This window comes from Oncorhynchus kisutch, linkage group LG15 (assembly GCF_002021735.2).
Source record: "Oncorhynchus kisutch isolate 150728-3 linkage group LG15, Okis_V2, whole genome shotgun sequence".
Lineage (NCBI taxonomy): Eukaryota > Metazoa > Chordata > Actinopteri > Salmoniformes > Salmonidae > Oncorhynchus > Oncorhynchus kisutch.
Window position 1 is genome coordinate 4,190,762 of NC_034188.2, and position 16,836 is coordinate 4,207,597.

Sequence of the window (16,836 nt, forward strand, 5' to 3'; positions counted from 1 at the left end):
TAGCCCCTGGTCCTCCCTGCCCTATATAGAGCCCTATAGCCCCTGGTCAGCCCTGCCCTATATAGAGCCCTATAGCCTCTGGCCCCCCCTGCCCTATATAGAGCCGTATAGCTCCTGGTCAGCCCTGCCCTATATAGAGCCATATAGCCCCTGGCCCTCCCTGCCCTATATAGAGCCCTATAGCCCCTGGTCAACCCTGCCCTATATAGAGCCCTATATCCCCTGGTCCTCCCTGCCCTATATAGAGCCCTATAGCCCCTGGTCCTCCCGGCCCTATATAGAGACATATAGCCCCTGGTCCTCCCTGCCCTATATAGAGCCCTATAGCCCCTGGTCAACTCTGCCCTATATAGAGCCATTTAGCCCCTGGTCCTCCCTGCCCTATATAGAGCCCTATAGCCCCTGGTCCTCCCTGCCCTATATAGAGACCTATAGCCCCTGGTCAACCCTGCCCTATATAGAGCCCTATAGCCCCTGGTCCTCCCTGCCCTATATAGAGCCGTATAGCTCCTGGTCAACCCTGCCCTATATAGAGCCATATAGCCCCTGGTCCTCCCTGCCCTATATAGAGCCCTATAGCCCCTGGTCAACCCTGCCCTATATAGAGCCCTATAGCCCCTGGTCCTCCCTGCCCTATATAGAGCCCTATAGCCCCTGGTCCTCCCTGCCCTATATAGAGACATATAGCCCCTGGTCCTCCCTGCCCTATATAGAGCCCTATAGCCCCTGGTCAACCCTGCCCTATATAGACCCCTATAGCCCCTGGTCCTTCCTGCCCTATATAGAGCCATTTAGCCCCTGGTCCTCCCTGCCCTATATAGAGCCCTATAGCCCCTGGTCCTCCCTGCCCTATATAGAGCCGTATAGCTCCTGGTCAACCCTGCCCTATATAGAGCCATATAGCCCCTGGTCCTCCCTGCCCTATATAGAGCCCTATAGCCCCTGGTCAACCCTGCCCTATATAGAGCCCTATAGCCCCTGGTCAACCCTGCCCTATATAGAGCAATATAGCCCCTGGTCCTCCCTGCCCTATATAGAGCCCTGTAGCCCCTGGTCCTCCCTGCCCTATATAGAGCCATATAGCCCCTGGTCAACCCTGCCCTATATAGAACCATATAGCCCCTGGTCAACCCTGCCCTATATAGAACCATATAGCCCCTGGTCCTCCCTGCCCTATATAGAGCCATATAGCCCCTGGTCAACCCTGCCCTATATAGAGCCCTATAGCCCCTGGTCAACCCTGCCCTATATAGAGCCCTATAGCCCCTGGTCAACCCTGCCCTATATAGAGCAATATAGCCCCTGGTCCTCCCTGCCCTATATAGAGCCCTATAGCCCCTGGTCCGCCCTGCCCTATATAGAGCCATATGGCTCCTGGTCCTCCCTGCCCTATATAGAGCTATATGGACCCTGGTCCTCTCTGCCCTATATAGAGCCCTATAGCCCCTGGTCAACCCTGCCCTATATAGAGCCCTATAGCCCCTGGTCAACCCTGCCCTATATAGAGCCATATAGCCCCTGGTCCTCCCTGCCCTATATAGAGCTATATGGACCATGGTCCTCCCTGCCCTATATAGACCCATATGGCCCCTGGTCAACCCTGCCCTATATAGAGCTATATGGCCCCCTTAGTGGGCTACATAGGGAATATGATGTAATTTGGGACACAGACATTATCTCTGTGTTTGATAACTAGTACATTTGAGTCATTTATCTGACTATAATGTACACGAGTGGTTTAACGAATCAACATGAGGTTCTCAAAGCCTTTTGACCACATTTTTTTTTAAATGGCTAGAGACACAAATATCTCTTCAATGCTGCCTGAGATAAAGATCCCTTCGTGGTCCTTTTTCAGAAATGTTCAGGTTTTGGGGCAGTTTTAATTGAAAGTTGTCCGAGTTTATCTTCCGTTGATCATTTGAAATATTTCTAGGATAGAGGGAGTTGGAGAGAGAGTCAGGGACTGCATGACTTCTGCCTAAAAACCATTGTGGCCTTGCTTCAGGCTTAGTGGATCAGTATGCCGTGCCTTCAGAGAGGGGGGACTGTGTGTGTGTGTGTGTGTGTGTGTGCGTGTGGCAGCCTCCACAGCTGCTGTCTGATTGATTCTACTAGGAGCTTCTCTCAAAGGGAGCTCAGATCAAATATAGAAGAGTGTATTAATACACCTGGAACTACCTTCACATCCTGACTCCTGGAGCCTCTCAACAGCTCCTCTTCTCTCTCTCTCTCTCCCCCCCTTCCTCCCTCCCTCCCTCCCTCCCTCCCTCCCTCCCTCCCTCCCTCCCTCCCTCCCTCTCCTGCAGCAGGTCCCTAAAGAGAATACTGTGTCTGTGAGTTCCTGGCTCTAACTCTCCTAGTCTGAGAGCAGCAGGTCCCTAACGAGAATACTGTGTCTGTGAGTTCCTGGCTCTAACTCTCCTAGTCTGAGAGCAGCAGGTCCCTAACGAGAATACTGTGTCTGTGAGTTCCTGGCTCTAACTCTCCTAGTCTGAGAGCAGCAGGTCCCTAACGAGAATACTGTGTCTGTGAGTTCCTGGCTCTAACTCTCCTAGTCTGAGAGCAGCAGGTCCCTAACGAGAATACTGTGTCTGTGAGTTCCTGGCTCTAACTCTCCTAGTCTGAGAGCAGCAGGTCCCTAACGAGAATACTGTGTCTGTGAGTTCCTGGCTCTAACTCTCCTAGTCTGAGAGCAGCAGGTCCCTAACGAGAATACTGTGTCTGTGAGTTCCTGGCTCTAACTCTCCTAGTCTGAGAGCAGCAGGTCCCTAACAAGAATACTGTGTCTGTGAGTTCCTGGCTCTAACTCTCCTAGTCTGAGAGCAGCAGGTCCCTAACGAGAATACTGTGTCTGTGAGTTCCTGGCTCTAACTCTCCTAGTCTGAGAGCAGCAGGTCCCTAACGAGAATACTGTGTCTGTGAGTTCCTGGCTCTAACTCTCCTAGTCTGAGAGCAGCAGGTCCCTAACGAGAATACTGTGTCTGTGAGTTCCTGGCTCTAACTCTCCTAGTCTGAGAGCAGCAGGTCCCTAACAAGAATACTGTGTCTGTGAGTTCCTGGTTCTAACTCTCCTAGTCTGAGAGCAGCAGGTCCCTAACGAGAATACTGTGTCTGTGAGTTCCTGGCTCTAACTCTCCTAGTCTTAGAGCAGCAGGTCCCTAACGAGAATACTGTGTCTGTGAGTTCCTGGCTCTAACTCTCCTAGTCTGAGAGCAGCAGGTCCCTAACGAGAATACTGTGTCTGTGAGTTCCTGGCTCTAACTGTCCTAGTCTGAGAGCAGCAGGTCCCTAACGAGAATACTGTGTCTGTGAGTTCCTGGCTCTAACTCTCCTAGTCTGAGAGCAGCAGGTCCCTAACAAGAATACTGTGTCTGTGAGTTCCTGGCTCTAACTCTCCTAGTCTGAGAGCAGCAGGTCCCTAACGAGAATACTGTGTCTGTGAGTTCCTGGCTCTAACTCTCCTAGTCTTAGAGCAGCAGGTCCCTAACGAGAATACTGTGTTTGTGCCAAAACAAACAGCAGCAGTAGCAGAAGCACAATACACCAGAACAGACAGAGCCTGAGTCCCAGAGTGCACCCTATGGGCCCTGGTCAATAGTAGTGCAGTATTATTATTTTATAATTTATTTAACCTTTATTTTACTAAGTCAGTTAAGAACAAAATCTTATTTACAATGACGGCCTACACCAGTCAAACCCAGACGACTCTGTACCAATTATTCGCCGCCCTATGGGACTCCCACTCACGGCCGGATGTGATACAGCCTGTAATCAAACCAGGGACTGTAGTGACTCCTCTTGCACTGAGATGCAGTGCCTTTAGACCGTTGCGCACACTCGGGAGGGAATAGGGTGTAATTTAGGACAGGAGTCAGTCTCTTCTCAGTGATGACTTCCCTCTCTGGGCTGCTGAAGACTTCCTCTCTCTCTCTCTCTCTCTTACCTGCTCCTCTCCTGTCCCCCTGGGTCACAGTGCCCCCATCTGGCCACATGTGAGTTCTGCAGCTGCTCTCCCCTCTGAATTAAAAAAATAATAATAATAATTTCAAATTAATTTAACCAGGTAGGCCTGTTGAGAACAAGTTCTCATTGACAACTGGGACCTGGCCAAGATAAAGCAAAGCAGTGTGACACAGACAACAACACAGAGTTACACATGGAATAAACAAACGTACAGTCAATAACACAATAGAAAAAGTCTATGTACAGTGTGTGTAAATGAAGTAAGATTAGGGAGGTAAGGCAATAAATATGCCATAGTGGCAAAATAGTTACAATTTAGCAATTAAACACTGGAGTGATAGATGAGAAGAAGATGAATGTGTAAGTAGAGATACTGGGGTGCAAAGAAGCAAAAAATAAATAACAGTAATGGGGATGAGGTAGTTGGATGGGCTATTTACAGATGGGCTATGTACAGGTAGCTGCTCTGACAGCTGGTGCTTATTAAAGTTAGTGAGGGAGATGTGAGTCTCCAGCTTCAGAGATTTTTGCTATTTGTTCCAGTCATTGGCAGCTGAGAACTAGATGTAAAGGCGGCTGTGCAATATACCTGCTGGAGCGCGTACTACGGGTGGGTGTTGCTATGGTGACCAGTGAGCTGAGATAAGGCGGGGCTTTACCTAGCAAAGACTTATAGCTGACCTGGAGCCAGTGGGTTTGGCGATGGATTTGTAGTGAGGGCCAGCCAACGAGAGCATACAGGTCGCAGTGGTGGGTGGTATATGGGGCTTTGGTGATAAAACGGATGGCACTGTGATAGAATGCATCCAGATTGCTGAGTAGAGTGTTGGAGGCTATTTTCTAAATGACATCGCTGAAGTCAAGGTTCGGTAGGATGGTCCGTTTTACGAGGATATGCTTGGCAGCATGAGTGAAGGAGGCTTTGTTGCGAAATAGGAAGCTGATTCTAGATTTAATCTGGTTTGGAGATGTGAGTCTGGAAGGACAGTTTAAGTCTAACCAGACACCTAGGTATTTGTAGGTGTCCACATATTCTAGGTCAGAACCGTCCAGAGTAGTGATGCTGGACGGGCGGGCAGGTGCGGGCCGCGATCGGTTGAAGAGCATGCATTTTGTTTTACTTGTATTTAAGAGCAGTTGGAGGCCACGGAAGGAGAGTTGTATGGCATTGAAGCTCGTTTGGAGGTTTGTTAACACAGTGTCCAAAGAAGGGCCAGATGTATACAGAATGGTGTCGTCTGAATATAGGGGGATCAGAAAATCACCAGCAGCAAGAGTGACATCATTGATGTATACAGAGAAAAGAGTCGGCCCGAGAATTGAATCCTGTGGCACCCCCATAGAGACTGCCAGAGGCCCGGACAACAGGCCCTCCGATTTAACACACTGAACTCTGTCTGAGAAGTAGTTGGTGAACCAGGCGAGGCAGTCATTAGAAAAACCGAGGCTACTGAGTCTGCCGATAAGAATACGGTGATTGACAGAGTCGAAAGCCTTGGCCAGGTCGATGAAAACGGCTGCACAGTACTGTCTTTTATCGATGGTGGTTATGATATCGTTTAGGACCTTGAGCGTGGCAGAGGTGCACCCGTGACCAGCTCGGAAACCAGATTGCACAGCAGAGAAAGTACGGTGGGATTCAAAATGGTCAGTGATCTGTTTTTTAATTTGGCTTTCGAAGACTTTAGAAAGGCAGGGTTGGATAGATATAGGTCTGTAACAGTTTGGGTCTAGAGTGTCACCCCCTTCGACGAGGGGGATGACTGCGGCAGCTTTACAATCTTTGGGGATCTCAGACGATACGAAAGAGAGGTTGAAAAGGCTAGTATTGGGGTTGCAACAATTGCGGCGGATCATTTTAGAAAGAGAGGGTCCAGATTGTCTAGCCCAGCTGATTTGTAGGGGAAATTACTGGTAATGGTTAGATACTAGTTAGTATATATGAATGGTTAGATACTAGTTAATATATATGAATAGTTAGAGACTAGTTTGTATATAAGAATAGTTGGATACTAGTTAGTATATATGAATGGTTAGATATTAGTTAATATATATGAATAGTTAGATACTAGTTAATATATACGAATGGTTAGATACTAGTTAGTATATATGAATGGTTAGATACTAGTTAGCGTATATGAATGGTTAGATACTAGTTAGTATATATGAATGGTTAGATACTAGTTAGTATATATGAATAGCTAGATACTAGTTAGTATATAGGAATTGTCACGAACCGGCTCAAAGCCCGTAACAAAGGGAGACAACGTGGAGATAAGGAGTAACAAAATATATATTTATTAACTAAAGCAACTAAGGAAAATATACAATGGTGTGTGTAATCAGTAATCAGTAGTGTAAGTGAATGTTTTGCATGCATGAATGTGATAATGCAGGGTGTTGAAAGGTGCCAAAGCAAACAAACAAAAGGCCACCAAGAACCACAACACAATCTACAAAGGTGTCTGCATGGAGAGAGTCTCTTCCATGAATGTGGAAGAGGTCTATTTATCCTGGGAGACACATGGCCCAGGTGTTTCCCATGAAGCTGACGACCCTCCCAACTCCACCCACCGGCATCCTAATAAGGAAACAAGAACAGACAGAATACGGCAGACAGAGTGGGAGGGTCGTCACATTCCCCCCCATAAAACCGGGGACCAACAAGGACCCCGGAACATCATACCAGCCTCTGCGTCCCAAATTGACACAGCCTCTGCGTCCCAAATTGACACAGCCTCTGCGTCCCAAATTGACACAGCCTCTGCGTCCCAAATTGACACAGCCTCTGCGTCCCAAATTGACACAGCCTCTGCGTCCCAAATTGACACAGCCTCTGCGTCCCAAATTGACACAGCCTCTGCGTCCCAAATTGACACAGCCTCTGCGTCCCAAATTGACACAGCCTCTGCGTCCCAAATTGACACAGCCTCTGCGTCCCAAATTGACACAGCCTCTGCGTCCCAAATTGACACAGCCTCTGCGTCCCAAATTGACACAGCCTCTGCGTCCCAAATTGACACAGCCTCTGCGTCCCAAATTGACACAGCCTCTGCGTCCCAAATTGACACAGCCTCTGCGTCCCAAATTGACACAGCCTCTGCGTCCCAAATTGACACAGCCTCTGCGTCCCAAATTGACACAGCCTCTGCGTCCCAAATTGACACAGCCTCTGCGTCCCAAATTGACACAGCCTCTGCGTCCCAAATTGACACAGCCTCTGCGTCCCAAATTGACACAGCCTCTGCGTCCCAAATTGACGAGGGGTTATGTGTTCACACCTCCACCAACCAACCTCCTCCCCAGACCTCAGCAACCTTTGTGCATAGGAAGCAATATTTAAGAGGAAAGAAGAACACGACCAGGAGGGAACAGACATTATGAGGGGTTATGTGTTCACACCTCCACCAACCAACCTCCTCCCCAGACCTCAGCAACCTTTGTGCATAGGAAGCAATATTTAAGAGGAAAGAAGAACACGACCAGGAGGGAACAGACATTATGAGGGGTTATGTGTTCACACCTCCACCTGCACCAACCAACCTCCTCCCCAGACCTCAGCAACCTTTGTGCATAGGAAGCAATATTTAAGAGGAAAGAACACGACCAGGAGGGAACAGACAGGAAAGATAGAACATGACAACCCGAAACAATGGTCAGTCACGTAAACATTCAGAAACATGGCACAAAAGACCAACAGCTACAAACTCCAACGAAAAGAACATCAGGGTCCTTCTTAATTTTTACAACTCCCAACGATTCATAGTCACTGCCAACGAAACAGAATTTCACTAATTTCAATCATTTAACCTTGTAGTGTTCAGCGATCTTCAACAGCTGTTCTTTAGTACATAATTCTAACAGGTCCTCTGATGGAAAGCGAATGAACTTGTATACATGAGACACCATAGTCATAAGTAAATAATCTCAACCCCTCTGCTGAGCACATCAGACCACAACCAGAGAAATGACAATCACCCTGAGCACCACAGAAGAGAGATGATACGGAGCTTCCCCAAAACCTACAATAACTCAACCCTAGTCTTCGTGCAGATTTGCGGTGGGTATTTACGCACTGTAGCCCGCTGGCAAGGAAATAGAACTCCCCAGCATGCTGGCAAATTCCACCAAGCCACGGATGTGCCCCCGAGACAACTGCTCAGTCCACAGACACTACACAAAAATAACAAACATTTAACCATGCCCAACATGTCCAAAATTGAAACACGTCGCTAAGCCTATCAGGGGAAAAAGGCTATAGCTCCGGGTAGCAAGTTCCACTACCCTACACAAATCTCCTACCAAGGTACACAGCCGATGTACTCACCTCCTCAGACTGACTTCCCAACAGAAAGTAGAACAAGAGTTTCCAGGCTAGGCAGGGCCTGGAAACTAACCATTATCCCTCTCCAACGCAGCACATAAACCAAACAACAAAGGCAACCAATACTGGGCCTATCAAACTCAATATGCAAACCAAACACATACCTCCACGGTCTCCCAAACCAATAGTTCAAAGATCCCGGATGAGCCCCCACTTGTCACGAACCGGCTCAAAGCCCGTAACAAAGGGAGACAACGTGGAGATAAGGAGTAACAAAATATATATTTATTAACTAAAGCAACTAAGGAAAATATACAATGGTGTGTGTAATCAGTAATCAGTAGTGTAAGTGAATGTTTTGCATGCATGAATGTGATAATGCAGGGTGTTGAAAGGTGCCAAAGCAAACAAACAAAAGGCCACCAAGAACCACAACACAATCTACAAAGGTGTCTGCATGGAGAGAGTCTCTTCCATGAATGTGGAAGAGGTCTATTTATCCTGGGAGACACATGGCCCAGGTGTTTCCCATGAAGCTGACGACCCTCCCAACTCCACCCACCGGCATCCTAATAAGGAAACAAGAACAGACAGAATACGGCAGACAGAGTGGGAGGGTCGTCACAGAATGGTTAGATACTAGTTAATATATATGAATATTTAGATACTTGTTAGTATATATGAATGGTTAGATACTAGTTAGTATATATGAATAGTTAGATACTAGTTAGTATATACTGTATGGTTAGATACTAGTTAATATATATGAATAGTTAGATACTAGTTAGTATATATGAATAGTTAGATACTAGTTAGTATATACTGTATGGTTAGATACTAGTTAATATATATGAATAGTTAGATACTAGTTAGTATATATGAATAGTTAGATACTAGTTAGTATATATGAATGGTTAGATACTAGTTAGTTTAAATGAATAATTAGATACTAGTTAGTATATATGAATAGTTAGATACTAGTTAATATATATGAATAGTTAGAGACTAGTTTGTATATAAGAATAGTTGGATACTAGTTAGTATATATGAATGGTTAGATATTAGTTAATATATATGAATAGTTAGATACTAGTTAATATATACGAATGGTTAGATACTAGTTAGTATATATGAATGGTTAGATACTAGTTAGCGTATATGAATGGTTAGATACTAGTTAGTATATATGAATGGTTAGATACTAGTTAGTATATATGAATAGTTAGATACTAGTTAGTATATACTGTATGGTTATATACTAGTTAATATATATGAATAGTTAGATACTAGTTAGTATATATGAATAGTTAGATACTAGTTAGTATATACTGTATGGTTAGATACTAGTTAATATATATGAATAGTTAGATACTAGTTAGTATATATGAATAGTTAGATACTAGTTAGTATATATGAATGGTTAGATACTAGTTAGTTTAAATGAATAATTAGATACTAGTTAGTATATATGAATAGTTAGATACTAGTTAGTATATACTGTATGGTTAGATACTAGTTAGTATATATGAATAGTTAGATACTAGTTAGTATATATGAATAGTTAGATACTAGTTAGTATATGTGAATGGTTAGATACTAGTTAATATATATGAATAGTTAGATACTAGTTAGTATATACTGTATGGTTAGATACTAGTTAGTATATATGAATAGTTAGATACTAGTTAGTATATATGAATGGTTAGATACTAGTTAGTTTAAATGAATAATTAGATACTAGTTAGTATATACTGTATGGTTAGATACTAGTTAGTATATACTGAATGGTTAGATACTAGTTAGTATATATGAATGTTTAGATACTAGTTCATATATATGAATGGTTAGATACTAGTTAGCGTATATGAATGGTTAGATACTAGTTAGCGTATATGAATGGTTAGATACTAGTTAGCATATATTGTATGCTTGGTGAAGGCCCTGGATTTGTCTGCCCTACTGCTCTCTATCTCTCACTATTACCCCCCCTCTCTCTCTACCTCTAATACCTCTCTCTATCTCTCACTATTACCCCCCCCCCCCTCTCTACCTCTAATACCTCTCTCTATCTCTCACTATTACCCCCCCTCTCTCTACCTCTAATACCTCTCTCTATCTCTCACTATTACCCCCCCCTCTCTCTCTCTCTCTCTACCTCTAATACCTCTCTCTATCTCTCACTATTACCCCCCCCCCTCTCTCTCTCTACCTCTAATACCTCTCTCTATCTCTCACTATTACCCCCCGCCTCCTCTCTCTCTATCTCTCTCTATTACCCCCCCCCCCCTCTCTCTCTCTCTCACCTTACCCCTCTGCGAGTTTCGGTCTCATTTTGTCTGACGTACTGCACCTCTGCCTTACCTCAGTGCTTCTCTGAGACATGAATATGGAGCAACAGGGTGTGATGGAGAAAGTCATTAGTATCAGTATTAGTCATGAATAAATTGTATCGGACAGTCAGCTGGTTTATAAAGAGATTCGGTATCACTAAGTTCTGCTATAGTTCTGCTATTAAAAGCTAGTCACTTTCAAAATATATTTGGGGTGAAAAAGTTATGGGAGCTTCATGTACTCATAATCCATTCAGAATAGAGACCTGCTTTTCTTTCTCTCTCAGAATATGAACTATCCTACTCAACGACCGGCACATCTACTTATTTACAAACCAGGATATTTGGGTACCTGTCTTTCTCCATTAATATAAGTCAACTAAGATAATGATACGCTCCTGCTGATACCCTCTCAAACCCTCATACTCTCATACCCTCATACCCTCTCATACCCTCATACCCTCTCACCCTCTCATACCCTCTCATACCCTCGTACCCTCTCACGGGGCAGCTAGTCGCATCTGAAATCTTTTATAGTGGTCCATGTTGTGTTCTTGTCCTCTACGAGATCCCATTCTACCACATCTGAAACCTTTTATAGTGGTCCATGTTGTGTTCTTGTCCTCTAGGAGATCCCATTCTACCACATCTGAAACCTTTTATAGTGGTCCATGTTGTGTTCTTGTCCTCTAGGAGATCCCATTCTACCACATCTGGAACGGTTCCCAGCGGTTCCTCCACTGTACCTTCACCCTGGAGCGGCTCAACCTCAGCACCTGTGAGCTCACCTGTCAGCTGTGTGTCTGGCAGGTAGAGGGAGAGGGACAGAGCTTCGGTCTCGACTTCAACATCGCCAAGGTAACACTCAGGTCACATACGATGTGTTTCACAATGTGCCTCTCCAGGATAGGTGTTGATATGTTATCCAAAGAGACGGGACTCTTTTCTGGCTCATAACAATATACAGTTATTTAGTATGTGTGCGACTCAAACTCTCTATACTCTAATCCTGTTTTTATTTGGTTCATATGCCCTAAGAAGACAGCAGTCTCCTGGACTATATAGTTCATGTCTCGTAGCTAAACAGGATGTGTTAGGCTGTGAACTTTCTCTTTGTGTTTATCTCTATATGTTCCTATATAACCCTTTCTATATTCCTCTGGCCCTATAGGACAGTCGACCCCTGGACCCGGAGTTCCTGCTGATGGACAATAACCCTAACGGCTCAGCTCTAGCAGGACCCAGTGCTTTCCAGATCCCCTATCTCATCAGGCAGAAGATCTGCAGCAGCCTGGATACACCTTGTCCCAATGGGGCTGATTGGAGACTGTTGGCCCAGAGACTCAAACTGGACAGGTAACTAACCCTAACCACAGACCCTAAACTAGAGACTCAAACTGGACAGGTAACTAAACCTAACCACCGACCCTAAACTAGAGACTCAAACTGGACAGGTAACTAAACCTAACCACCAACCCTAAACTAGAGACTCAAACTGGACAGGTAACTAAACCTAACCACCGACCCTAAACTAGAGACTCAAACTGGACAGGTAACTAACCTTAACCACCAACCGAGACTCAAACTGGACAGGTAACTAACCCTAACCACCAACCGAGACTCAAACTGGACAGGTACTAACCCTAACCACCAACCGAGACTCAAACTGGACAGGTAACTAACCCTAACCACCAACCGAGACTCAAACTGGACAGGTAACTAACCCTAGCCACCGACCCTAAACTAGAGACTCAAACTGGACGGGTAACTAACCCTAACCACAGACCCTAAACTAGAGACTCAAACTGGACAGGTAACTAAACCTAACCACCGACCCTAAACTAGAGACTCAAACTGGACAGGTAACTAACCTTAACCACCGACCGAGACTCAAACTGGACAGGTAACTAACCCTAACCACCAACCGAGACTCAAACTGGACAGGTACTAACCCTAACCACCAACCGAGACTCAAACTGGACAGGTAACTAACCCTAACCACCAACCGAGACTCAAACTGGACAGGTAACTAAACCTAACCACCGACCCTAAACTAGAGACTCAAACTGGACAGGTAACTAAACCTAACCACAGACCCTAAACTAGAGACTCAAACTGGACAGGTAACTAACCCTAACCTTGTCCCAAACGGGGCCGATTGGAGACTGTTGGCCCAGAGACTCAAACTGGACAGGTAACTAACCCTAACCACCAACCCTAAACATAACCCTAGGGGGAGTGAACAAGGCCCTATGTTTTGGGCTAAAAGATTGGTTTGGGACTGGGCCTAGGTACAGAGATTCTATATTGCTTTGGGACTGGGCCTAGGTACAGAGATTCTATATTGCTTTGGGACTGGGCCTAGGTACAGAGATTCTATATTGCTTTGGGACTGGGCCTAGGTACAGAGATTCTATATTGCTTTGGGACTGGGCCTAGGTACAGAGATTCTATATTGCTTTGGGACTGGGCCTAGGTACAGAGATTCTATATTGCTTTGGGACTGGGCCTAGGTACAGAGATTCTATATTGCTTTGGGACTGGGCCTAGGTACAGAGATTCTATAATGGTTTGGGACTGGGCCTAGGTACAGAGATTCTATATTGCTTTGGGACTGGGCCTAGGTACAGAGATTCTATATTGCTTTGGGACTGGGCCTAGGTACAGAGATTCTATATTGCTTTGGGACTGGGCCTAGGTACAGAGATTCTATAATGGTTTGGGACTGGGCCTAGGTACAGAGATTCTATATTGCTTTGGGACTGGGCCTAGGTACAGAGATTCTATATTGCTTTGGGACTGGGCCTAGGTACAGAGATTCTATATTGCTTTGGGACTGGGCATAGGTTCAGAGATTCTATATTGCTTTGGGACTGGGCCTAGGTACAGAGATTCTATATTGCTTTGGGACTGGGCCTAGGTACAGAGATTCTATATTGCTTTGGGACTGGGCCCAGGTACAGAGATTCTATATTGCTTTGGGACTGGGCCTAGGTACAGAGATTCTATATTGCTTTGGGACAGAGTCGATGCCTCTCCAATTTAACATTATTTTACACAGCTAATTTGGCCCAGTAACTTTCTCATTCAAATCAGGCTTCTTTTAAACAGGAAAGAGTCAGAGAGAAAACTCTGATCAATTACCTTCCAATGTAACTTCCTCCTGGTAATGATGTCTATTACGTACACTTGTCTCATCAGCTGGATTTACCTTCATTAATTACACATTGGCCTGGTGCAGAACAGGTCCAATTATCCCTGATTGGCTCAGTACAGGTCCAATTAGCCCTGATTGCCTCAACCTAATCCATTCCCATTTAGTTCCCTTAAAGGAACGTGTCTTCTGTCAGGTAAAGGGGCAGTCTGGGATCTTAAAGGGGCAGTCTGGGATCTTAAAGGGGCAGTCTGGGATCTTAAAGGGGCAGTCTGGGATCTTAAAGGGGCAGTCTGGGATCTTAAAGGAACGTGTCTTCTGTCGGGTAAAGGGGCAGTCTGGGATCATAAAGGGGCAGTCTGGGATCTTAAAGGGGCGTGTCTTCTGTTGGGTAAAGGGGCAGTCTGGGATCTTAAAGGGGCGTGTCTTCTGTCAGGTAAAGGGGCAGTCTGGGATCTTAAAGGGGCAGTCTGGGATCTTAAAGGAGCGTCTTCTGTCAGGTAAAGGGGCAGTCTGGGATCTTAAAGGAACGTGTCTTCTGTCTGGTAAAGGGGCAGTCTGGGATCTTAAAGGGGCAGTCTGGGATCTTAAAGGAACGTGTCTTCTGTCTGGTAAAGGGGCAGTCTGGGATCTTAAAGGAGCGTGTCTTCTGTCGGGTAAAGGGGCAGTCTGGGATCTTAAAGGAACGTGTCTTCTGTCGGGTAAAGGGGCAGTCTGGGATCTTAAAGGAACGTCTTCTGTCGGGGGAAAGGGGCAGTCTGGGATCTTAAAGGAGCGTCTTCTGTCGGGGGAAAGGGGCAGTCTGGGATCTTAAAGGAGCGTCTGCTGTCGGGTAAAGGGGCAGTCTGGGATCTTAAAGGGGCAGTCTGGGATCTTAAAGGAGCGTCTTCTGTCAGGTAAAGGGGCAGTCTGGGATCTTAAAGGAGCGTGTCTTCTGTCAGGTAAAGGGGCAGTCTGGGATCTTAAAGGAACGTGTCTTCTGTCAGGTAAAGGGGCAGTCTGGGATCTTAAAGGATCCCCTTTACCAGGATTTACCTTTACCTTCTGTCAGGTAAAGGGGCAGTCTGGGATCTTAAAGGAACGTGTCTTCTGTCTGGTAAAGGGGCAGTCTGGGATCTTGAAGGAGCGTCTTCTGTCAGGTAAAGGGGCAGTCTGGGATCTTAAAGGAGCGTGTCTACTGTCAGGTAAAGGGGCAGTCTGGGATCTTGAAGGAGAGTCTTCTGTCAGGTAAAGGGGCAGTCTTTGATCTTAAAGGAGCGTGTCTTCTGTCTGGTAAAGGGGCAGTCTGGGATCTTGAAGGAGCGTGTCTTCTGTCAGGTAAAGGGGCAGTCTGGGATCTTAAAGGAACGTGTCTTCTGTCTGGTAAAGGGGCAGTCTGGGATCTTAAAGGGGCAGTCTGGGATCTTAAAGGAACGTGTCTTCTGTCAGGTAAAGGGGCAGTCTGGGATCTTAAAGGAACGTGTCTTCTGTCGGGTAAAGGGGCAGTCTGGGATCTTAAAGGGGCAGTCTGGGATCTTAAAGGAACGTGTCTTCTGTCAGGTAAAGGGGCAGTCTGGGATCTTAAAGGGGCAGTCTGGGATCTTAAAGGGGCAGTCTGGGATCTTAAAGGAACGTGTCTTCTGTCAGGTAAAGGGGCAGTCTGGGATCTTGAAGGAGCGTCTTCTGTCAGGTAAAGGGGCAGTCTTTGATCTTAAAGGAGCGTGTCTTCTGTCTGGTAAAGGGGCAGTCTGGGATCTTGAAGGAGCGTCTTCTGTCAGGTAAAGGGGCAGTCTGGGATCTTAAAGGAGCGTGTCTACTGTCAGGTAAAGGGGCAGTCTGGGATCTTGAAGGAGAGTCTTCTGTCAGGTAAAGGGGCAGTCTGGGATCTTAAAGGAGCGTGTCTTCTGTCAGGTAAAGGGGCAGTCTGGGATCTTAAAGGAGCGTCTTCTGTCAGGTAAAGGGGCAGTCTGGGATCTTAAAGGAGCGTCTTCTGTCAGGTAAAGGGGCAGTCTGGGATCGGTATGTCTGTGTTTTCCGTCTTTTGATAGAAGGGGTTTTAATCCATCTAACATGGATGGATCCTATGCACTTAGCCTGCAGCTAATCTAAGACATGCTGTGTGTGTGTGTGTGTGTGTGTGTGTGTGTGTGTGTGTGTGTGTGTGTGTGTGTGTGTGTGTGTGTGTGTGTGTGTGTGTGTGTGTGTGTGTAAGAATACCAGCAGGCAGAGGTAAACGTGACCAATCGATAAAACATCAAACGTCAATATTTGATTGTTTCTCTCTACTATACAGAACAGTGTGATGTGAAAGGCTGTTTCTGCAGTACACCAGATACTGTAAGCTGATGTTTCACCCTGTAATTTAAAAAACACATTGTAATCTCCACACAATCCTTTCTTTATGACAATTTACACACATTGGTTCTCTGGTACAGTTTACTACCATCATGGACTCAGCTGTGGGTCTGTTAGCTGTGGGTCTGTTAGCTGTGGGTCTGTTAGCTGTGGGCCCGTTAGCTGTGGGCCCGTTAGCTGTGGGCCCGTTAGCTGTGGGTCTGTTAGCTGTGAGCCTGTTAGCTGTGGCCCCGTTAGCTGTGGCCCCGTTAGCTGTTAGGTGTGGCCCGTTAGCTGTGGGCCCGTTAGCTGTGAGCCTGTTAGCTGTGGGGCCCGTTAGCTGTGGCCCCGTTAGCTGTGGCCCCGTTAGCTGTGGACCTGTTAGCTGTGGGCCTGTTAGCTGTGGGCCTGTTAGCTGTGGGCCTGTTAGCTGTGGGCCCCGTTAGCTGTGAGCCTGTTAGCTGTGGGCCCGTTAGCTGTGGGCTCTGTTAGCTGTGGCCCCGTTAGCTGTGGCCCCGTTAGCTGTGGGCCCGTTAGCTGTGGGCCCGTTAGCTGTGGGCCTGTTAGCTGTGGGCCTGTTAGCTGTGGGCCTGTTAGCTGTGAGCCTGTTAGCTGTGGGCCTGTTAGCTGTGGGCCTGTATGTCGGCTGGGATGGTGAGGTGATGTGTTACCGTAGAATACAATACAGTACCTTCTCTCACCTGCCTGCCTGTCTGTTTTATGTCTAAACACACTCACATACATGCTTT

At 46.2% G+C, this 16,836-nt stretch overlaps 1 protein-coding gene across 1 annotated transcript in view; it reads left to right on the plus strand.

Moving 5' to 3' along the window:
- LOC116353671 (netrin receptor UNC5A-like) overlaps positions 1–16,836 on the plus strand; it is a 30,952-nt gene that overhangs the window by 4,647 nt on the left and 9,469 nt on the right. Inside the window, exons 2-3 of the mRNA XM_031791332.1 lie at positions 11,314–11,478; positions 11,792–11,976. Coding sequence (XP_031647192.1) covers positions 11,314–11,478; positions 11,792–11,976 — 350 coding nt within the window. The remainder of the gene's footprint in view (positions 1–11,313; positions 11,479–11,791; positions 11,977–16,836) is intronic.